Source organism: Bufo gargarizans, chromosome 2 (genome assembly GCF_014858855.1).
Source record: "Bufo gargarizans isolate SCDJY-AF-19 chromosome 2, ASM1485885v1, whole genome shotgun sequence".
NCBI lineage: Eukaryota > Metazoa > Chordata > Amphibia > Anura > Bufonidae > Bufo > Bufo gargarizans.
In genome coordinates, this window is record NC_058081.1 from 629,678,090 (window position 1) to 629,703,160 (window position 25,071).

Sequence of the window (25,071 nt, forward strand, 5' to 3'; positions counted from 1 at the left end):
GTAAAGTAACTTTTGAATACCTTGAGGGGTGTAGTTTCTTAGATGGGGTCACTTTTTTGGAGTTTCTAGTCTAGGCTCCATCGGGGGGGGGGGGGGGGTTCTACTGGGACATGGTGAAAAAAAAAAAAAAAAAAAAAAGGTCCATCAAAATCTGCCGTCCAGAAACCGTATGGAGTTCCCATCGTTCTATGCCCTGCCGTGCGGCTATATAGCCATTTACGACCACATATGGGGTGTTTCTGCAAACTACAGAATCAGGGCAATAAATATTTTTTGTTTTGTTTGGCTGTTAACCCTTGCTTTATAACCGGAAAAAAGGATTCAAATGGAAATTTAGCCCAAAAATGGGTGTTTTGGCACAGTTTTTATTTTATACTTTTAACGCTGTTCATCCGAGGGGTTTGGTCAAATGTTATTTTTATAGCGACGACTTTTACACACGCGACGATGCCCAATATGTATGGCTCTCAGACTTTGCAGACACTAAGCAGGCCCTCCAGATGTTGTAAAACTACAATTCCCACCATGCCCTGCTGATGGCTGTAGGTTGTCTGGGCATGCTGGGAGTTATAGTTTTACAACATCTGGAGGGCCGCAGTTTGAGGATGCCTGCTCTAAAACTAATATTTTTTTGGGGGGAAAAAATTGTTTCTGTGTCTCCAAAGTCTGAGAACTATAGTTTTTTATGTTCTCTAGTGGACTGTTGGGGATTATAAAAATGTAGTACTCCATGGAAGTGTGATACTCCCTGAAGAAATCGATAACGCAGAGACCCGGATGATCGGGGCAAGTGTCACACTGAGTGGTGGTGTTCTTCCATATCCCCCTCCTGCGACACACTCTGCACTTTTTTGGGTTCGTCCCTTCTTTCCAGTATGGGGGACCACACCTGGAAAGTGTTGGCCAGGGACAATCCGGGCGCCTCCAGTTCCCGAGGTACTCCGGCCTGCTCTTTCCCGGTCCGAAAAGATCAGGGCCTTAAGGAATGCCTCATAGAATTGGAGAAATGTCCCTGTGCTGCCAGCGCTTCGGGATAGTACAAAAGAGTTGTACATGGCAACCTGCACCAAGTAGACCGCAACTTTTTTGTACCATGCCTGGGTTTTGCGCATGGCGTTATATGGCTTGAGGACTTGATCAAAGAGATCAACTCCTCCCATATACCGTTTGTAGTCGACGATACAATCGGGCTTGAGGACCTTTGCCGCGGTACCTCGCACAGAGACTGGGGTGGTGCTGTTGCCGTGAATTGTGGACAGCATAAGGACATCCCTCTTGTACTTATACCTGACCAGCAACAGGTTTCCACTGGTAAGTGCACGGGTCTCACCCCTGGGGATAGGTGTCTGGAGGGGGTGGGCAGGGAGGCCGCGTTGATTTTTCCGCACGGTCCCACAAGCGAACGTGGATCTGGCGGCAAGGGACCTGAACAAGGGAATGCTGGTATAAAAGTTATCCACGTACAAGTGGTATCCTTTATCCAGCAGTGGGTACATAAGGTCCCACACGAGTTTCCCGCTAACACCCAGAGTGAGGGGACATTCTGGGGGTTGAATACGGGAATCTCGCCTCTCGTACACACTAAATTTGTAAGTGTACCCTGAGGTTCTCTCACAAATTTTGTATAGCTTCACGCCATACCTCGCCCGCTTTGTGGAAATGTATTGGCGGAAACTGAGTCTCCCCTTGAACGCAACGAGAGACTCATCAACCGCGACCTCCCTTCCAGGTACGTAGGCCTGTTCAAATTTGACCCAAAGTGATCGATGACCGACCGTATCTTATACAGACTGTCATAGGCAGGATCACCTCGGGGGGGGGGGGGGGGGGGGGGGACATGCTGCATTATCGGAATAATGCAGACATTTCCGGATGGCCTCAAACCGGGGACGTGTCATAACCATACTGTACAGTGGGGTCTGGTATAGGATGTCCCCACTCCAGTATTGCCTGACACTGGGTTTTTGCACTAGACCCATATGCAGCACGAGGCCCCAAAATGTCCTCATCTCGGCTGCACTGACCGGCGTCCAGCCACTGGGTCTAGCCAAAAATGAGCCTGGGGCGGGTGGGGGGGCTGTTGGTGCGGGGCAAGTGGCAGGGGGGGGGTCTGGGGTGTGAAAGATGGAACAAACAAAGTTTATGATACAAGTTCTTTTATTTTATTTTTTTCCTAACTAACTTTTCCCTTCTTTCCCTGCCTAACGGTGCCTCTCCCTCACTGACCCTAACCTACCTGGATGGCGATGGGTGCAGGAGGGTGATGGATGGCGATTAGGGGGGACTCAGGAGCTGGTGCTGCAGGGTGCTTGTGCAGAACAGGAAGAGGAGGGGAGAGAAGAGCGCAGGAAGTTTGAATCTCGCGCTTCTCTCCCCTGCACCAATCAGCACCCTGGACAGCGGCGTTCAGCACCAGGGCCAGCACCACCTCTCCAAATCTTCGTACTGCGATTGGTGGTGTATAATCACGCCACCGTTCGCAGTCTTTTTCCGGTTCATCGGGTCACCAGAGACCCGAATGGACCGGAAACGCAGAAAACCTCAGGTCTGAATTGACCTGCGGTTTTCTGCGATCGCCGATACGCCAAATGACCCCCCCTTCCTGAGTTGTTACAGGATGCCGGCTGAATGATTTCAGCCGGCATCCCGATCCGATTAACCCCCGCGGCGCCGAAATCGTGAATTAAAACCATGACGTACCGGTACGTAATGGGTCCTTAAGGACTCTGGAAACATGCTGTACCAGTACGTCATGCGTCCCTAAGGGGTTAACTCAGGAATACTCAGAACATTTACCTGGTTCCTGTTTCATCTTTTAGTTGCAGTGCTCCTAATTCTTGAGCTACTCTTCTGTCATCCAAGATGGCTACATCTCTTCTCAGTGTATCTGGTGCACACTGTACATCAGTCACTCAAGACACTTCCTAGTTGTCCAGCCCTGTTCTTGGATTGGGCAGCAGAAAATGTCTTGGGCTACCAAATGGACTGCATGCACCAAAATGCCTGACAAGCAGTGTGGCCATTTTGGATGGTAGAAGAGGAGCTCAACAACTTATGGATCTGCAACTGAAAAGATGAGAAGGAAGTCATCATATAAGTATTCTGTTTTTTTCCCCAGTTAATGTGACTTTTCCTTTTGGCTGGCTTTGGGATACACTGGATACCAATAAACTACGGCATTTAGCAGCTCTTCTGCCACTGTGTCTATGAAATGTTATATGTATTGTCCTTAGTTACTGGGGACTCCACTATTTAGGGCCTGCACAATCCCATCCCAACCACACTTGACCTCCTTCCTTACATTTCTTCCATAAATACAAATCACAAACCACAAATCACAAACGTATGGCACTACTATGTGAGAATGCATAGGAAGGAGTTTATGTAGGGGCTGGAGAGGATAGGAGTGGTGGCGGTAGCTATGAGGGAGGTTGTAACCCTCACAGTGGATAACCCTGCTCTAGTACTTGGCCAGGCTGTGCAGTTCTTGGAGGGGCACAACCCTTCTTCCCCTCGGTGGACTCCTTGGACTTTTGGGGTCTCCTGCCTGGTGGTGACTACAGTGCCCTTGATGTTGGGTGGGCAGCAGTAGAACAGTGGACCCTATCGGATGTGGAGACCAATGACCAGGCTCGCTTGGTTATAGTGAAATATAGTCTTTCTTTTACTGAATAGATGATGGGTGCAAACACAAGCAGTAGGCACAGTTCCCAAGTGTTTCAAAGAGTAGTCCTTCCCCAAAGGTTGTGTAAAGAAGAAGGCTACTATTATAGTTGAGCAAAGCAAGCTTCGGATGCCGAATCAGAAGTCTCTTCATTCAAAACTTAGGAAAAATACTGTACGGAGATTCGTCTCTATACAGTATTAGAACGTATAGGCTCTGATGAGCCGAAGTAAGTTATTCACGAAGTCATGTGTGACTTCGTTAAATAACATGGGTAGTTCATTTTAAAGTGAAAAAAAAAAACACTTTAAAACTAGAAACCAAACTCTGCTTTGGTTCCGTTTTGCTAGTCGGAACTAAAGCCGAGTTTAGTTTTAAAGTGGTTTTCCACTTTAAAAATCAACTATCAAAGTTATTCGAAGTGCTTCTTCCTTTCAGAGATTAGTTCTTAGCAAAGTTGCTTTTATGGCAGCTTTTCATACACCGGAGATGGTAGCTCCTTGGAGAAGAATTATTTTCTCTTGCTTCAGCTGCCTGGCTTACACACCAGCAGCAGCATACATGTCCTCTCTTGGTCTACTTGCCAGGTACTTTATAGCCATAGGAAAGCGGGGCCAGCCCACCACTTGGCAACTATTACTAAGGACTGCCAGTTAATTATTTCCTACCCATATGCAGCTTTTTGGAATACTTATTTCATAGTAAAGTCATATTAGCCTATTGTACCACTGAAAGTGCATAGTGAGCATCTCTGTAAAAAATTTAACAACTTTAGCATTTAATTATAATGTTTTATATCATTAACCATTTGACAGTGACACATAGCATTAACTCTTTGGCAGTGAACTGTTGGGTCACTGCAGTAGCATTATGGCAGGGAGTAGGCTCCATTTATTGTGTTCCAGGATCCCCCACAGGATCCCCCAAAGTAATCAACACACAATAAAAATTCACATAATTTACTGTAAAAGGCATCTGGATGTGGTTTTTAAACCCCACTCACACGTAGTGGAAACAATCAGTGCAGAATTGTTAGCTAAAGGAGATTTTCAAATTTGCAGTATGCTTATTCTGTTGTAGCACTGCTGCAGGATTTCAGTGATTTCGACCTTTATTCCCATCATGCCCTTGTAGTGTTGCCACCTTTCCAAATGAAAAACACTGGCCAGGTTTACAGGAGGTGAAAGGGTGTGTGGTTTTGGGGACATGGTTTACCACGTTGTGTTATTTCATGCCAATGGTTTAATCATGTTTTGAGTTTTGCTCCTTTAAAAAAAATATATATATCCTGTTGGTTATATATAAAATGCTGTGTCAGCCTAATATGTGCTTTTATGGAGAAGGAAATGACCACAAAGCTGTAAAAAATCTATCCGATCCACATATTTCACTGATGCCCCTGAACCATGCTGCCCTGTACTGCACCCTGGTTTGTCAAACTGATTTGTGCTGTAAAAAAAGCAAGGTAAGTTTATTTATTTTTTATTTTTCCCGTCTGATGGGGGTCCGATGTGAGGCTAATGGGGGTCTAATCTGCAGCTAATGGGGCCTGATCGGAGGCTGATGGAGCTTGGGGGTCTGATGAAGGTCTGATCCGAGATGGGGGGGGGGGGGGGGGGGGCGGGGGATGAAGAATGGGGGGGGTCTGGTTTGGGGTGTAATGAGGATTGGGGGTCTTATCTGAGGTCTGATGAAAAATATATATATTTTTATTTTACTCCAAATTATAGGTGTGTCTTATAGTAAAGTGCCTCTTAGTCTGAAAAATACAATATATATCTATATCTGTAGACACCAGTACATTATACATGGGGAAAATACTATTGAAGTTTTTAGCCAGAGACATTGTAAATAATGGGGATCTTCAGGAGCATGGGGTATGAAGAGGAGTCAGAAGAAGTTGAGAGGTACAGTATTGCGCTCAGAGAGCAGTCATGGTTTAAAGCATTTTTTATGGCTCCGTACTACCCCTTTACATTTTCAAGCAACCAAAAACATTTGATTATTTCAGAATTTCAAAACGTTAACAATTTGTTATGCAACACCTGGAAAGCTGCCCATATTCCGTGTTTAACCGAAATGAAATCTCTTCTGTCCAAAGGAGATTTTATTGTTGACTGTTAGGACAGGAATGAATCTGGATAGCGAACATGAGTGAGAAACCAAATTCTTCTAGCAGAAATCTAAAATCCACATCTGCTCTCTAGTTCCCAGTCTGATAATTTGTTTTTTTGGCTGACTAAATTCCATTTTTCCATCACAGCATTCACTTGATAGCTAAGCAGAAAAATACGCTTTGGTGGAAAATCGGATTAAATTTTTCCACTGCTGTAAACACAGGGGGTTTGTATATAAGAGCAAATCATTTCACGTGTGACTCAATTATCACCACGTTTACATCCTGTGATGTATCTGCACATCTAAATTGTACTTTCCACTAGAGCTAAATATAGGTTTCATGTCCTCACAGCACCATAGTGTCCGGAGACATATACGAGGTGATCTTAGTTAAGCCATTGAGAACCTTTGTGGAAAATCTGTCAAGGGAAGGGGACTTGGTCTATTCCATTTATTTGTCACTGATTCAACAGTGAAGTATTCGTCCTGTTACGTTTATTTCATTTTATCACTTGCAATTAGTTCTCAATCCAGTGAGAAATCCAATTATTTTCTGTGTGTATAGGTACGGTAACTCAAGCTACTATTGTGCTGCAAGACATCAATCAACATTTGAAACCACAACATGGGTCATTGTAAGACCTGCTCCTTCCGTCACCAAATTTCCCAAAATACAAACTGCCACAAACTCTGTGATGCTAGCTACTAAGAAAAAATGTTCGACCAAAGTGGACAAGTTTACACTTTGGTGGGGCTACCCTTTAAGCAATTCGTCTTTTTACTCTCATTCGTTGGGGCTTCTTTCATTTTTTTTTTTTTTTTTTTATTTTTTTTTATTTTTTTTTTTTTTTTTTTTCTTCAACAAAAATTTATTAGAAAAACACTACAAAACATTTTTTACAGACATTTTTACAATCTCTCAATTCTTAGTGTCCCAACTAATTATATATAATTATAATTTATTCAATTCATCTTTTCTTTCATTTAGAAAACCCTCCCCTCCCTCCCCCCTAATCCCTACTTGGGGCTTCTTTCATGCTGTATATAGGACAGAATATGACAGACAGCCTTGCTAAATTTTGCAGAAGAACACTATTGATTTGGGTACTTTATACATGAGGCTTGGGTTGATAATGTCACAGTAGCTTATACAGTTAACTCACATTTTTATGACCACTTCTAACTTTCGATGTCAGCAGCGTGAAGCTCATGAAGGGTGTCACGTGTGGTGAGCTTGCTTGGTTGGTATATAAGGTACCACGTGCCACTAATAAGAGAAGAACGTCATCTATGAAGGTGTGTGAGGGTGGACCAACAGACTGCAGTGAAGCAGCTCACTGTCATAATGAACAATGAGACACCAGACATGTCTAAAACTACAGTTCAGTGAACCCTACTGTGTATGGGGCTCCAAAGCAGAAGAATGGTCCCTGCACTCTACTAACAAAGTTGCATTAGCAGAAAAGGCTTCCGTTTTGTGGCACTATTGGAATTGGATCAGCACTAATTGGTAAAAGGTTGTCTTCTACGATAAGTCATGTTTTCTGCTTCATCGAACGGATGGATGTTGGTGCTTCGGGTAAGAAACATCAAAGAGCAAACACCCTGCAACCATTGCTGGAAGAACACAATCTGGTGGTGGCAGCGTTAAGATCTCTGGAATATTTTTGTGGCATTCTTTGGGCTCACTTATCGATGTGGAAGGCACTCTCAACTGATTTGGGTATGAATCCATCCTTTGCAGATCATGTTCACCCATACATGCTAATTGTCTTCCCTGGGGCAGATGGGATATTCCACCAAGACAATGCGTCATGTTACACTGCAAGAAATGTCTGACATTGGTTGAAAGAGCATGACTTAGACTTCCAAGTACTACCCTGGCCTCCTAATTGCCGAGACTTAAAACCAATTGAACTGTGGGACCACCTTGATTGTTGTGTTCGCTCTATGGATCCTCCCTTACACACCCTCCAGCAGCTGTGGGATGCACTGTAGTCAGCAGATACCAGTGACAACATACCAGGAGCTTATTGAGTCTCTCCCGGCCCGTCTAGCTGCTGTCTGTGCTGCACACGGCAGTTTCTCTGGATATTAGCTGGTGGTCATAATAATGTGACTCGACTTTATGACTGCAGTCATTGCTGTTTTCAGGGGCTGCTACATAGTGACCCAAAGAGGAGGAGCGTTTTGTCTGTCTGGTAGGCCCAATAGATCTTTCAGCAGGAACTTTCAGTTACTGGGAGAGGTTACTGTGTTGGAAAAGGGGCAAAGCTTATGGGTATCTGGGACATAGTTACTAATATCTGGGATGTTGCTTTCTTTCTGTGGGAGATGCCTCATTCTTGCCTGCAGAAATTCTACCACTTAAAGAAATTTGGTAAGCTATTGGTGTATAATGCAATGTGGTGTGAGTAATGTATGATAGCCATAGGTTCAGTAAATGTGTGCCTTGTGTACAGGGCATGAGTGTATGCCATTTTTCCAGTGGTATATGTGTGGTATGTTTCCAGCAGCTGAGTACAAGGGTGGGACATGTGTTCTGCCTATGAGTGGTGTATGAGGGGACCCACACACACGCTTTCCCCGGGGCCCTCTGCAGTCATTGTCCACCCCTGTTTTTTTTGTCAGAGCATCAAAGTTAATTTGAAACATTAAAAGGGTCTCCCATCATATGGGAGTTTACTTTCGTAGTAGTTTACTTCCGAAAGATTTTATTTTTTGTATAAGTGGTACTCTACTTAGACAGGACAGAAAGAAGCCTTATCATTATTGAAATCAATGTTATTCTCCTCAACCTGTGATGTTCTCCTCTGATATTTCCCTGGAAGGCTGGTGTCTGTCAGACAGATATAGCACAGCTGCGATGTTAACTTTAGTTTTTCTTTGAAGTTTTCCCACCTTGTTTTCTGCGTAAAATTGTGTTTTCTTCAATAGATAAAGTCACAAGGTTGACAATGTGTTATTTATAGTCTATTAGTAAAAATACCAGGCGCGCAAATGATTTCTTGAGAGAAATGTGACAGTACTACTGCTGTGAGTCACTCAGTAGAAGAATCTTCTGGTCTTAAATTTATCGGGAAGAAGTCTTGCTGAAATGCTAGTGGATATGGCGAGTGCATTTTTAGTCACTATACTAATAAACTTCCTTACATCTCAGTCTGAGCTGCAGGAACAGTGAACCTAGGACCTCTAGCCTCTAGAATGTACATTGATGCAATGTGCGATCAGTGGGCGACTGACCCCTGGGACATCTACATATCAGTAGAATAGATGCCCTTTCAGTTTTAAATTTCCACACATCAACCAAATGAATAGTGATTCTCTAGAATATCCATTTGCCTGTAGGATCCACAGTCATAATTTGGGTTGTCTTCCTGATTTATGTGATTGTCTACTTAGTATTAGAAGATAGAGTGATAGCCAGCCCCCGAATTTGAGCCATTCTTGCTTCGTTTCTCCATGCTGTTACTCATAGGGGTCCTCTCAGGTGGCCCTCCAATAATATCCAGATACTCTAACCGAACGTATGGACAGGGGGCGTCTTTATAAGACAACCCCTTTAAAGATCCAACTATAACTAGTTGGTAGGCCCTTTCATTGATGAATACAATGCAGTACTTTGTCCTTTTGGTTAAGATCCATTTTTGTCAGTGCATTTTTCAGGGAGAAAGGGGCCATCACCCTTGTAGCCACTGTCTTCTTTTTTGTCACTGAAATTGTCTTCCATGTCCGATCCCACACGGATTGTATTATTTGTAAACTGCACAGTATTTATATCTTTATCAAATCGTAAATTGAATTATTTTTTTAGTATGAAAAGCCAGAGCAAGAAGATGAAGGAAGGAAGAGATATGAAAGTCAGAAATTAGAGCGTTTTCAAACCAAACAGAGGAACGGAGAATACATTGTGCCAGTCGTTAACCCAAGTAAGATATTTGTTTGATTTTTCTTTTTAATTTTCTATAAATTCACATATGACCTACATCACTGAAGAGCCACAAGTTGCTCTAGAACCATGTTTCTTAATGTTCCTAAGCCAAGCCCTCTCTATTCAAATATATTACCTCAAATTGCTGTACCCTCAGGACAATGATGAAACACTGTGCAGCCTAATGAAAGCACCGAATGAGGATGAGGCATGTACTTCCTGAGGTACATGTACCACGGGTTTACAAAATGGGCATAAGAGCAGGGAAACTCAAGTACTTTTTGTAAAGGTCCACATACCTGGGTCCCCATTAGTGCCCCCCCCACACACACACAATATGATGCCTCTTTAGTGCCCTGCACACAGAAGTGTGCCCCTTTAGTGATCCGCACACAGTATAATGCCCGATAATGTCTCCCCTTACAGTATGATGCTCCATAGTGCTACCACACAGTGTGATGCCTTTAAGTGCCCCACACACAGCACGTTGATCCCTTGGTACCCCCACACGGTATAATGCTGCTTTAGTATCCCTGACACAGCATGATGCTCTCTTAGTGCCTCCCCACACAGAATAATGAACTTTAGTGCCCCACATACAGAGCATTGTCCTTTAAGTGGTCCGCAGACTATTATGTCCATTAAGTAGCGACCACACAGAGTGATGCCGTCTAAGCGCCCACACACACATACACAGTGTGATGTCCCCTCCCAAAAACACAGATACAATTGAAATCAGGACATGGCAGTCCGCCACTTGAGTCTCCCTGCTCTGGAGATAGCATTACCACTGCTTCAAAGTCACCTGGGCAGAAGTTTGGCAAACTGACTTGTTAAGAAGTTAGCATCCTATGATAGTAACACATTGAAAGTCACTTTAGTAAGTCCCGGTTAGAATGTCACATATAGGCAGTCACATGTTTAGAGCACACAGACCATACTGTATAGATTGTCCACTTAAAGGGGTTGTCCACTTTTTAGTTAATAGTTTTTCGAACGTTCCACAGTTCTTTATGAAAATTGAGGACGGGTCATTCTACAGTTGACACCATAATTCTGTAACAGCTGTTCCAGTATTTGTCCACTGACCTAGGAGCCATACCTAGGAGAAACATTGCTGGTCTTTGAAGAAATGTTTTCTCAGGCAGCCAATTTAAATGGCTGTCAAGAAACCACTTTAAAATAGCTGCTGATGGTAGACTTCTAATAATCATCTAAGACCATCTAAATCTATTCATGTATATTGTTGGAGGAAAACTAGGCATCTGTTGATGAAAATTCTCTAAATCTTTCAAAATGTGAGGAAAAGTCCCATCTGGAGAATGAAGATATCACAGTGAGTCGGTCATTCTTCTCTAACCCCCACTAGGGGTGGCTTCATGCGGTAACCGGAGATGAAATGTAGCGTTTAACGGCACTTGTTCAATTGAGTGTTATATCATGTAATACATACAGCTTCTGGGTCATACAAGGTGCACCCTTTCTGACCTCTTTATACCCTAGTCCAGATGGGACAGCATCTTCTCATTGATGCCTACAGAATGCATTGGTGTCAGTAAGACGACATCTTATAACCGAAAGCATGCATTGGATTCCATTATTCCTAGCAGAAAGGTATTGAGGCACCTTGGCAGCTATAAGTAATAATAATTAACACAGTAATTAGGAGAACTGAGCTTCCCTTGCAGAATAAAGTCCGTTCTAATATCCAGTTGCACTGAACGTGTTCTCTAGATTTATTTTCTTAACCTTCCTAGTTTCTGACTGACGTCTGTAAGTCAAGAGATAAGTGTCTGTTCTGCTACAAGGGACTTGTCAAGGTTGTTATGTCTGCAGCCTTGACTGTTGTATAAAAAGTGACGAGAAACGAATTGATCTAAGTAGTTTCCTAGCTTTCGAGACAAGTGTGACCTTTATTTTGTAGCTCCAGCCCTTCTTGGTTATATTTGGTCCAAATCTATAGGCTCTCTTCTGCCATTCAATTGAAGCCGCACAATATCAGAAAAAAAATAAAAAATACAAGGATGCCAGGCAGGAGGCATCAAAGGAGAAGCAAAAAATTATTTTAAGTCGGAGGAATGGCTTGAAGATGATAACACTTTTGAATGAATGATCTTGCTTTTCCTCTAAAGCAACTTTTCATTCCCTGTTAATATCACTTAGCTTTAAACTTTCAGCACTGACTAAGGATTTGGGTAGTCGCACAGATGTTGCTTAGCAACATTTCACAAGGGGTAAGCGGTCTGCACCCTGACAGATTGCGCTGTCGTATAGAGGCATCACTAGCTCTCTCCATTTATTAATGGCTCACAATGTTAATAAATCCAGCCATAAACAAAACCACTGTCCTCAAGCCCTATAAAAATCTCCTCCTTATATCTCTTTAACTCTTTGAAGGGGTTTTCCAGTTTGCATCAACATCCTTTAAAATAATCATTTATGAAGGTAGCTGTAATTTTGATATGTACAGTAATTAGAAAAACTAAATAGATTGTCTTTGAATTCTATGGTTTTATTTATCAGGGCATTAGTTTAAAAACACTGTCTTAAAACTAGAACCTGAGGGAATTGGTGGTGAAGGGAAGGAGACATGTGATGGCTCTCACCTGCTGCGGGCGGCTGCTGAGGAGTGCGGCGTCCGGGACATGTGTGCGGGCTCCTGCTGCAGCCTTGCTGCTCCAGCCGCCCCTCCGGTGTCAGAGTTCACAGAGTTCAGCTCTGCAGCCGAGCTATGTCCCAAAGACGTCTCTATCTGAACCACCTTGGCCCAAGATCAAACTTCCAGATCTCGTTGAAGAAGCAGAGGAGCACAGAGAGCTCGTTACTAAAGTAAACGGCCTCATCGCCACGGGACAGTTTGGGCGGCTCTTTGCTGTCATCCACTTTGCAAGTAAACAATGGAAAGTAACGAACAAGGACCTTGTTCTAATTAACTACTCTGTGGACGCGCAGTGTGGAGAGGGGATTCGGCTGGAAAAAGTTTTGATGGTTGGCAGTCATAATTTTACATTGGTAGGAAAGCCTCTCCTTGGGAAGGATTTGGTTCGAGTTGAAGCAACAGTGATTTGAAAAAACAGAGTCGTATCCAAAGATTAACATGAAGTTCTGGAGACGACACCGGCACCAGAAGATGAAAATAACTATCAAACCACAGACCATTCTGAGGATCAATACCATTGAAATTGCCCCGGCATTATCGTGACTTTATGTATTATTGTTTTCTACCACAGTTTCAGTTATTAAAGACCACTATGAAAAAAAAAAAAAAAAAAAGAACCTGAGATAAACCAACAACATGGGAAATTGTCAGTGTCATTATTTAACAAAAATGAAGTAAAAATGGAAAAGTTGTGTCTATACCGTATTTCTCGCTTTATAAGACTCACCTGATGAGACGCACCTAGGTTTTTGAGAAGGAAAATAAGAAATATAAAATTTTAACCAAAAGGTGTGCTTTTGGTGGGTTTTGAACTATTGGTGGTCTGTGGATGACACTATTATAGGGGATCTGTGGATGACACACTTATGGGGGATCTGTGGATGACACTGTTATGGTGGGATGTGTGGATGACACTCATGGGGGATCTGTGGATGACACTTATAACACCGATCATCCTAAAGAATACACTGATGTACTGTAGGTACTGTACATTGGTGTATTCTCAAGGATGAGTGGAGTTATAGTCAGATTAAATATAAACACTATCCAGGGACTGTTCTGTAATTGGCATGTGTTTATATTAAATATGACTATAACCCCCCTCATCCAGAGGAATCCACTCATATACTGCAGTACATGGGTGGATTCCTCTGGATGAGGGGGGTTATAGTCATGTTTAATATAAACACATGCCAATTACAGAACAAAATAAAATTATAACCCCCCTCATCCATAGGAATCCACTCATACACTACAGTACATGGGGGGTGTATGAGCAGAGAGCGGCAGGGCTGACAGGCACAATAACAGAGGCGCTAGAGTGCACAGTGTGACAGGCATCCAGCACATAGACGAGAAGACCGGGACTCTGGAGCTCTGCATACAAACGGAAAGCATTTGTAGACTTATCCGGATGCGGATCAGTCTTACAAATGCATTGCAAGAATGGATCCGTCTCTCCATTTGTCATCCGGAGAAACAGATCTGTTATATATTTTCTGCACGTTTTTGCCGATCTGCGCATGCGCAGACTGGAAGGACGGATCCGGCATTGCGGTATTTTGAATGCCATATCCGGCACTATTACATTCCTATGGAAAAAAATGCCGGATCTGGCATTCAGGCAAGTGTTCAGTTTTTTAGCCGGAGATAAAACCGCAGCATGCTGCGGTATTATCTCCGTCCTGAACAGTCAAAAAGACTGAACTAAAGACATCCTGATGCATCCTGAATTCAGAATGCATTGGGATAAAACTGATCTGTTCTTTTATGGTATTGCGCCCCTAGGATGGAACTCTATGCCGGAAAATAAAAATGCTGGTGTGAAAGTACCCTTAGGCCTCTTTCACACGGGCGTCATGTTTTTAGAGAAGACCTGACTTCTCCACAACGCAACTGATGGTCCCAACCCCATTTATAAGGCAAGAAATCCCACTTATTAAACCTGACAGGGCACACCTGTGAAGTGAAAACCATTTCAGGTGACTACCTCTTGAAGCTCATCAAGAGAATGCCAAGAGTGTGCAAAGCAGTAATCAAAGCAAAAGGTGGCTACTTTGAAGAACCTAGAATATGACATATTTTCAGTTTCCCACTTTTTTGTTATGTATATAATTCCACATGTGTTAATTCATAGTTTTGATGCCTTCAGTGTCTTCCCTAATTTGTGATGCTTGTTTTGTTATTTAATATATACAGTCTTACCTGAACAGCGACGATTTAGGTTGGCACAAGTTATTTTTTGCTTAATTTATTTTATATGTTGTTTTTATTTGTGTCTAGATTTTTGGCAGATATCTTCCCCACAAAGCCACAAAAGAGGCTTGAGGAACATTTGCAGTTTGTAATTTTGTTTTCCACTGTAACTCATGCGTCCATAGAAGCCCAAGTTACATGGGAAAACAACCGTTGCTCATGAGATTGCCTGGTCAAATAGAGGCAGCAGCAGGATTGCAGTATCCTGTAGTCCATGCAAAAAGCGCTCCGTGATGGTGGGCGGACGTTAAAGGGGTTGTCCGGGTTCAGAGCTGAACCCGGACATACCCTTATTTTCACCCCGGCAGCCCCCCTGATCCTAGCATCGGAGCATCTCATGCTCCGATGCGCTCCAGTGCCCTGCGCTAGATCGCGCAGGGCACGGGCTCTTGTGTTTTCAATAACACACTGCCGGGCGGTAACTTCCGCCCCGGCAGTGTGTTCGGTGACGTCACCGGCTCTGCGGGGCGGGCTTTAGCTCTGCCCTAGCCGTTTTACTGGCTAGGGCAGAGCCAAATCCCGCCCATCAGTGCCGGTGACGTCACCGGGGTTCCTGTCAGCCCCATAGAGAGCCCCGGTACGTCACCGGAACTCAGAAAAATGCCTTTGCCCTGTACAATTTAGCGCAGGGCAAAGGAGAGCATCGGAGCATGAACTGCTCCGATGCTCATGTCAGGGGGGCTGCCTGGGTGAAAATGGAGGGCTGTCCAGGTTCAGCTCTGAACCTGGACAACCCCTTTAAGGAGTAAAGAGAGCCCTTCACAAATAAGTATAGGTAATGTACATGTAGTCTTTACTTCCTTTTTTAGGACATGAGCTATGAGGTACATTTGTGCCGATAAAGGGAATTCTAAAGTATCTATGAAAGGAGCAGAAAAATTGCACTGAGCTGAGCCCGTTTGTAGCCGTGACTCCTTAGTAACAGTAAGAGTCTGCAGAGGTGGGGCTTATTTTATCGATCCCCCCAATTGGTTTAAGTTGCCATCACGCGGATGTGGATTCACTGTACATGCAATCCAAAGTTAGTCCAAGGGTCAGGGAAGGCCAGTCAGGGTCAGTACAGAGATCAGGCAGAAGTTGGGTCAGAACATTGAAGTCTGTACACTGAGGGCGAACAAGACAAATATCGCACCTTTGCAGGAAACTAGACTACTAGAATCTATTGCTCAGGCACTCTCCCACTGGGGAAGATGCCTTTAGGCGTACCTGAGCTTTCAAAAAAGTTTGCATAATGGCTGTCCTTGATACAATTATAACTAGGAAGGAACAGGTCTTTTTTATGCTTTCATGTCTTTCAGCCATATTATTCCCTGTTTCTACTGCACAGCTAGATACATTTCTCTTTGTTGCAGGGGGCATATCCCTTTTGTGAAATCAGCCACATAGCCAGTGTTCAGTTCAGTGATTGTGAGCCAAAACCAGTTGCTGGTCTAAACACAGAACCGGTGCAAATCTTTCCCTTATATCTTTTGTGTAGCCTCCACTGCTGGCTTTGGCTTACAATCACTAACCAAAACACTGACGTGTGAATAAGGCCTTACAGACTCACAGAAAGCTCCTATAATCCTCAGAAGGCTCTGAATCTCAGCTAGCTCTGACACGCCCCCACTTCCTCTCTGCCGTCTTCCGATACTGGATCTTACCTGATAACAGGAAGTAGACTGCAAATTACCTGGAAGTGAGACCCCTGGTGGCCATGACTTTACAGCTTTTTTTTCAGATGGATGCATATATTTTTTTAAATTAAGTGATTTACTAGTTACACCATCTTTATTAAATGAAATTAAATTGTGTGAAAGTACAGTGACTCTTTAAATACCCAGAGGCTCCTTTCCCAGTAGAAGGGTGTTTTAACCACCTCAGCTCCCCTAGCTTAAACCCCCTTAATGACCAGACCACTTTTTACAATTCTGCACTACACTACTTTCACCGTTTATTGCTCGGTCATACAACTTACCACCCAAATTAATTTTACCTCCTTTTCTTCTCACTAATAGAGCTTTTATTTGGTGGTATTTCATTGCTGCTGACATTTTTACTTTGTTATTAATCAAAATTTTCTTTCTAAATTTATTGTTCTACGTGTCTTTGATAAAAAAAAATGCAATAAGTGTATATTTATTGGTTTGCGCAAAATTTATAGTGTTTAAAAACTATGGTACAAAAAATGAGAATTTCGAAGCAGCTCTGACTTTCTGAGCACCTGTCATGTTTCCTGAGGTTCTACAATGCCCAGACAGTAGAAACACCCCACAAATAACCCCATTTCGGAAAGACATCCTAAGGTATTCGCTGATGTGCATAGTGAGTTCATAGAAGTTTTTATTTTTTGTCACAAGTTAGTGGAAAATTATTTTTTTTTTTCTTACAAAGTCTCATATTCCACTAACTTGTGACAAAAAATAAAAACTTCCATGAACTCACTATGCCCATCACGAAATACCTTGGGGTGTCTTCTTTCCAAAATGGGGTCACTTGTGGGGTATTTATACTGCCCTGGCATTTTAGGGGCCCTAATGCGTGAGAAGTAGTTTGAAATCCAAATGTGTAAAAAAAAAATGCCCTGTGAAATCCTAAAGGTGCTCTTTAGAATTTGGGCCCCTTTGCCCACCTAGGCTGCAAAAAAGTGTCACACATGTGGTATCGCCGTACTCAGAAGAAGTAGTGCAATGTGTTTTGGGGTGTCATTTTACATATACCCATGCTGGGTGAGAAAAATATCTTGGTCAAATGCCAACTTTGTATAAAAGAAATGGAAAGTTATCTTTTGCCAAGATATTTCTCTCACCCAGCATGGGTATATGTAAAGACACCCCAAAACACATTGACCAACTTCTCCTGAGTACGGCGATACCACGTGTGACACTTTTTTGCAGCCTAGGTGCGCAAAGGGGCCCAAATTCCTTTTAGGAGGGCATTTTTTAGACATTTGGATTCCAGACTTCTTCTCACGCTTTAGGGCCCCTAAAATGCCAGGGCAGTATAAATACCCCACATGTGACCCCATTTTGGATAGAAGACACCCCAAGATCATAGTGAGTTCATGGAAAATTTTATTTTTTGTCATGTTAGTGGAATATGAGACTTTGTTAGAAAAAAACAAAAAAAAAAATATAACAATTTTCCGCTAACTTGTGACAAAAAATAAAAACTTCTATGAACGCACTATGCCCCTCACCGAATAGCTTAGGGCAGGGGTGTCAAACTCAAATTCATCGGGGGCCGCATCAGCAGTTTGGTCACCCTCAAAGGGCCGGTTGGTCTCCCTCAAAGGAGACATTATGCTGTATGGGGCGGGGGCCACAAGGAGACATTATGCTGTATGGGGCGGGGGCCACAAGGAGACATTATGCTGTATGGGGCGGGGGCCACAAGGAGATGTTATGCTGTATGGGGGCAGGGCCACAAGGAGATGTTATGCTGTATGGGGGCGGGGGCCACAGGGTGACGTTATACTGTATGGGGGCGGGGGCCACAGGGTGACGTTATACTGTGCGGGGGCAGCCGCTTGGTGACGTTATACTGTATGGGGCACTAGGGCAGCCCCAAGGTGACGTTATACTGTATGGGGGCAACAGGGAGACATTATAGTTTATCAAGTGCCACGTGCAGTGCAGATTGCAGGCAGGGCCAGAGCCTCAGAAAACAGACAGCACAACCTTTATTTCTGACACCCCTGCAGATGAGCGTTCCTCCCGGAGCCTGTCCACATCGCAGTTCCCGGCCTGACCTGCAAGCGCTGACTTGGGGCATCATACCATTATACTGATTTATGATGCTATGAACACCTTAAATTAATGAGTACAAAAAGATCCCATATGGTTTTAAAATATCACTCCTCCTGAGGACGCAGAACGGCGAAACGTACGTCGGGGAGATCCAGAGCCTTTACCTGACCCCTCTAGACTGGTTCCACATTTCATCAAACGGTTAGTAGCTTTAGACTTCAGCTCCACAAATCAGCATAATGCTTACTGCTTAGGTGATAGTCTCTTTAATATGGTAATATGGGAGTTGGCTCCTAGTATAATGTTCCTAGTGCACCCCAGATATATATCTTTACAGAGTCCACCATTGTGCAGTGTTTAGACCTTGATGATTCCTTTCCATGAGAATAGTCATACTTTATAAAAAGGCTCTATAGCTATTAGTTAGCTTCACTTTAAAGGCTTGATACTACTTTTACAATAAATTGTTATAAGTGATGTAATCATGTTCATATTTTTTCTAATAAAGATAATATATATTTTAAAACCATATGGGATCTTTTTGTACTCATTAATTTAAGGTGTTCATTGATATTTCTGAGTACCACAGTAACGGCAAAGTTACTACTTTATGACCGATTAGGTATTATTTATGATGCTATGTAACCCTTACAGTTCTGGAATGTGTTGGATAACACTGACATAATGCTGTCAGTGTTATCCAACGCATTCCAGAACTGTAAAGGATACATAGCATCATAAATCAGTATAATGCTATGTGACCCCAGTCAGCGCTTGCAGGTCAGGTCGGGAGCTGCGATGTGGACAGGCTCTGGGAGGAACGCTCATCTGCAGGGGGCCGTGGGGTCTCTCACTCCTCTTCTCCCATCTTGGCCTGCAATTACTCAGTCTCTGGAGACGGTGTGCTGACTTACTGTGCGCTCCTGTGCTGGCAGGTGGGCGGAGACTTCGATACAGGAGTCGGGAGGAGCGAGGGCTGCCTGCGGGAAGTGATATGTACGGTACTCATATGCACGATGCAGGGGCAGGCTGACATAGATGTAGGAGCGGTCAGCTCGCGGCTTGCATATGACCGCTCCTATTACTGCCCAACACACATGTCCCTGCTACTTGCCCGCACAGGGCTAAACAACTGTTTAAACTACTTGCCCGGCGCCCGGAACTGCATGTCCCGGGCGTCGGGCGATAGGAATTCCACACCCCTGAAAGTGGAGGTTTCCTGTGTAGAACGACCGGCGCCGCTAGAGGGCAGACGTTCTCTGGCTTGTAGGCTGCCGAGCATGCGCTGAAGAGGCGGCTTTCTTGTGTCAAAAAAAAAAGCGAGAATAAAAGGTGAAGGCCGGCGGCGGCTACGCGGGCCACATGACGAGGTCTGGCGGGCCGGATTCGGCCCGCGGGCCTTGTGTTTGACACCCGTGGCTTAGGGTGTCTTCTTTCCAAAATGGGGTCATTTGTGGGGTGTTTGTACTGCCTTGGCATTTGAGGGTCTCTGCAATCATTACATGTATTAGGAGTTTCTGCTATTCTCCTTATATTGAGCATACGGGTAATGAGATTTTTTTTTTTTTTTCGTTCAGCCTCTGGGCTGAAAGAAAAAATGAACGGCACAGATTTCTTCATTCGCATCGATCAATGTGGATGAAAAAATTTCTGCCCCCCCCCCAAAAAAGGAGGGGAAAGGCGTCTGCCAGGACATAGGAGCTCCGCCCAACATCCAAACGCACTTAGCTCGTATGCCCTGGCAAACCCGATTTCTCCATTCACATCAATCGATGTGGCTGAATAAATCATTGCCGGGATTTTTTTTTATTTATTTTTTTTATATACAAAGTGTTTGCCGAAACATATGAACACCGCCCCTCAGCTCATAAGCCTCGGCAAACGTATCTTTTTTACTGCAGAGGAGAAATCTCGTCTTGGCGCCGCATACACCAACTTTTGTGTAATCTGACAGCAGCGCAATGCTTCTGTCAGAATGCGAATCAGTGCTGCAGCTGGTTCATCGGTTGGTCCACCTAGAAGGTAAAAAAAACAGGCCTCAACGCAATAAATTTATTAACATGAACTTTATAATAACATTTGAACAGAACATTAACTTTTATAAACTTTATTGAACTTTTGGAACAGAACATTAACTTTTTTGCTTACCGGTGATTTTTTTTTTGTTTTGCTTTTTTTTAACCTTTTATAGGACAAACCTCTCCTTCCCCATGGGACAATGTGCAAAGCGCAAATCGCCCAGAGATGTGGCGAAGTATATTATGCACTTTGTCCCAGGTGAAAGGAGAGGTTTGCAGCAGCTGTGAGTGAAAGGTCCCTAGGAGCCCTGTGTGCCTGTCCTGTGTGACGCAATCCCTATACTAATAGTGTACCTGTGTGTGGTACTTCCGGAAACACTCCCCTAAGCATAGGGCAGGGTGGTCAGGGCAGTCAGGACAGAAATAGCAGGTGTCACGCCTTATTCCACTCCTGCTACAGACACAACATCTTTTTCGGGGTGGCGCTTGGGTTGAGGTACCAGCAACGACATTGGGGAAATGTCGCTCGTGTAGACAGCTCACTACACTGGGGGATGGGGCCACGGAACCTCCTGGATACAGGGGGTTCTCGATGATCTCTTCCTGAAATTTGAGGAAGGATCGTGTTCTCCCTGCCTTACTGTAGAGAACAAAACTATTATACAGAGCCAATTGAATTAAATATACAGACACCTTCTTATACCAGCGTCTGGTGCGGTGGGGCACTAAATAAGGAGCCAACATCTGGTCATTGAAGTCCACCCCTCCCATGAGCAAATTCTAGTTGTGGACCGAGAGGGGCTTTTCAATGACACTGGTTGCTCGTTCAATTTGTATTGTCGTGTCTGCGTGAATGGAGGAGAGCATGTAAACGTCACGCTTGTGTCTCCATTTCACCGCGAGCAGTTATTCGTTCCACAAGGCAGCCCTCTCCCCCCTTGCAAGACGGGTGGTAACGAGCCGTTGGTGCCACAGCAGCCAATCTGTTCTAAAAACTAATGCCTGAAGAGGGGCACACTTGTGTAAAAATTGTCCACATAAAGATGGTACCCCTTGCCAAATAAGGGTGACACCAAGTCCCAGACTGTCTTCCCACTGCTCCCCAGGTAGTCAGGGCAACCGACCGGCTCCAGGGTCTGATCTTTACCCTCATAGACACGAAATTTGTGCGTATAGCCTGTGGCCCTTTCACAGAGCTTATACAATTTGACCCCATACCGGGCGCGCTTGCTTGGGATGTATTGTTTGAAGCCAAGGCGCCCGGTAAAAGGTATAAGGGACTCGTCTATGCAGATGTTTTGCTCAGGGGTATACAAATCTGCAAATTTGGTGTTAAGGTGGTCTATGAGGGGCCGAATTTTGTGGAGCCGGTCAAAAGCTGGGTGGCCTCTGGGACGAGAGGTGCTGTTGTCTCTAAAGTGCAGGAAAAGCAGGATGGTCTCAAATCGTGTCCTGGACATGGCAGCAGAGAACATGGGCATGTGATGAATTGGGTTTGTGGACGCAATTCATGCTTTTTTGTCAGGCCCATGTTGAGGAGAAGGCCCAGAAAAGTTTTAAATTCGGAAACTTGGACGGGTTTCCACCGGAAAGACTGGGCATAAAAGCTTCCCGGGTTGGCGGCTATAAATTGAGTGGCATACCGATTTGTTTCTGCCACGACTAAGTCCAAGAGCTCCGCAGTCAAGAACAGCTCAAAAGAAAGACTCTGGCTAGCTCCTGTACACCCGAACTCCATGCTTTGGGCTGGGCCTGACAGGACTCGGCCAGACAAGGATCTCCTTGGGCCCATGGCGTGTACTAGACGTATCTGGCGGCAGTGCAGTAGTAAATTCCCTCTAGAGTCCGCTCATTCCGCCATGACCTCCTTCCTATATCACACCACGCTTCCTGCTAGTCTTGTCACGTCCACAACGAGACCGTGGTTTCAACGGGGGGTGTTTCGATACGTTGATATTGTGGACCCCTTCACTAGGGTCCTCCTACCGTTCACTACCTTGCAGGCCAAGTATGATCTCCCACCTTCCTCCAACTTTTTCTATATCCAGATTAGGCACTTTGCCCAGTCCATCTTTTCGGGGGTTACGGTTTCCCTTCCGACCTCCTTTGAGCGCATATGCAGGGAAGGGGTTCATGCGAAAGGTTTAATTTCTGAGATCTACTCTATATTGCTGACTCCCTTCCCTGACCGGGCCCAAAGGCATTCCTACATGGTGAAGTGGCAGGAGTACTTGGGGAGGGTCTTACCGGACTCGCTCTGGCACCTTATATGGAGGAGGGCAGCGAAATCATCTATGTCGGTACTCCATCAGGAGAACCAATATAAGATCTTAATGTACTGGTATCACACTCCTGACCTCCTCCATAGAATGAACCCAGTGGTTCCAGGTGATTTTTGGGACTGTCCCAAGATAGGCCCTTACTGGTCGGAGGTTGGCGCTCTCCTGACCAACATTTTTGGAACTGAAATCCGACCGGAACCCGTGTCCTTCCTGCTTAATGTGGTCCCCAAGCAAGTCAAAAAACCCGCACTCAAACTGCTGCTACTGATTCTAACAGCAGCTCATTGTCTAGTTTTCCGATCGTGGAAAAGCCCCAACCCACCACGGGTTTCTGACTTGTATGCTAGGGTAATGGAGGTCCGCACAATGGAGTATTCCACTGCTATGTATCAGGACAAAATGGCACTCTTCAACGCTATATGGGACACTTATTGGGATACTAGGCAACCTTGAGGAATCTGGGTGAAGGGTTTGGTTCCTCCCACTCCCCCCCGCCTCCCTTCCCTCTCTGTCTTTGTTCATGTCACTTGTCCTATCTGTTGATTATCTGTTTTTAAGATATGTTGCACAGCAGTTTTTGTTTTCTCCTTTTTCTACCTCTTAGACTAGTTAGAGATGGACATAATCTCAGTTGGATTAATTCAACGCTTTATTTTTGTCTGATTTTTAATGCTCCGTCACTGAATATTATCAAGTGTTACATATGCTCATCCAATATGTATGTGATATGTTTAGTGTGTTGCTCCTCCTTGGAACTTCTGTGCACTATGACATTGTAACAGTGTATTCCCGTTTTATGTTTTATATACCATAATAAACATACAATTATAAAAAAAAAAAACAGCTAAAAAAAACCCAGTGCCAATACGATCTGAACTGTCTCAACCCGAACTCCAGACTGGGCGGTGAAAGGGGGAACTACTGGTGCGGCTGAAGTTGGGGGCTGCCAATCAGGGTTTGCCAGCACCTCAGGGACTCTAGGGGCTCTATGGGCCTGGTTGTGCGGAGGCTGCGATGGGGGAACTACTGCACGTGAGACCGTACCAGCTTCAACTGCCCTTCTGGTGCTCGCCACTTCACCATGTTGTACGGCAGTGCTGGTACTAGGTCCAGGATGGGCTGCGCTGCTGGTGTATGCCTCACCACGTAATCCGACAGCGCCAGCCCCACTCTGCTGCCGTTGAAGCGGATCCTGCGCAACCTGTAGTCTAGCAACACGGGGCCGGGTAGGCCTAGTGGTATCGGGGACCTCAACCTCATCGTCCGAACTTTGGGTCAGACTGCCACTGCTTTCTACAGGTTCGTATTCTGACCCACTGCATTCGTCAGATGAGGGTTCCCATTCCTCATCCGACTGGGTCAGAAGCCTGTAGGCCTCTTCAGAAGAATACCCCTTACTTGCCATTTGGTCAACTAAATTTAGGGGGTATTCCCAGAGACTACCCAAGAAAAAAAGCAAGCCTGTCTTACAAATGGGAGGCTAGCGAAGTACCGGAAGCCGCTGCTATTGATAAAAAATATCAAAACAGATTTTTATTTTTCGCCGCAGCGCTTGTAAAGTGATTGTGCAATGATAAAAAAAAAAGTCACTGCGGCGGGGCGGGCGTGGGTGAACGCACGTGTGGGTGACCGTTGAGGCCTGATCGGGCAAACACTGCGTTTTGGGTGGAGTGCGAGCTAAGGTGACACTAATACTATTATAGATCTGACTGTGATCCATTCTGATCACTTACAGATACTATAAAAGTGCCAATGCTGATTAGCGATACACTAATCGGCGAATCAGTGACTGCGGTGCGGTGGGCTGGGCACTAACCGATGCTAACTACCTAACAAAGGGGCCTAAACTATCCTAAAACCTAACAGTCAATACTAGTGAAAAAAAAAAGTGACAGTTTACACTGATCACTTTTTTCCCTTTCACTAGTGATTGACAGGGGTGATCAAGGGGTTAATTGGGGTGATCTGGGGCTAAGTGTGTGGTGTCTTGTGTACTTACAGTGATCTATGCTCCTCTGCTGGGACCAACTGACGAAAAGGACCAGCAGAGGAGCACAGCAGCCATTTAACACCTTATATTTATAAATATAAAGTGTTAAATGGCTTCTGATTTTGTTTTTTTGAAAATCACCAGCCTGCCAGCGATGATCATTGGCTGGCAGGCTTGTGAAGAAATACTCCTTTAACTTTTGCCGGCCCGCAATGCGCATGCGCGGGCCTGCTGTGTGCGTAATCTCGGGAGATGATGCACGGATGCGTCTAGGAGGGATGAATCGACCGCCTCTGGACCGCGATCCTGCGTTAGGCAGTCCGGAGGCGGTTAAAGGGTAACTGTCATCTTTTCATAAAAAATTTTTTTTTTTAGCATAGGTTACTGCTGCAGCAGCATTATGCATAAAGCAATCTTTCGTTTCT

At 44.5% G+C, this 25,071-nt stretch overlaps 2 protein-coding genes across 6 annotated transcripts in view; both read left to right on the plus strand.

Moving 5' to 3' along the window:
• The window catches only part of ACOT7 (acyl-CoA thioesterase 7), a 231,725-nt gene that overhangs the window by 99,432 nt on the left and 107,222 nt on the right, over positions 1–25,071 (plus strand). For all 5 annotated transcript variants that reach the window (XM_044282138.1, XM_044282142.1, XM_044282140.1 and 2 more), the window contains one exon: positions 9,597–9,711. In XM_044282138.1, coding sequence (XP_044138073.1) covers positions 9,597–9,711 — 115 coding nt within the window. The remainder of the gene's footprint in view (positions 1–9,596; positions 9,712–25,071) is intronic.
• On the plus strand, positions 12,268–12,954 carry LOC122928863 (39S ribosomal protein L21, mitochondrial-like). The gene is given in 2 exon segments (XM_044282144.1): positions 12,268–12,779; positions 12,781–12,954. Coding segments are annotated over 2 exon segments (606 nt in total). The 5' UTR covers positions 12,268–12,308; the 3' UTR covers positions 12,916–12,954.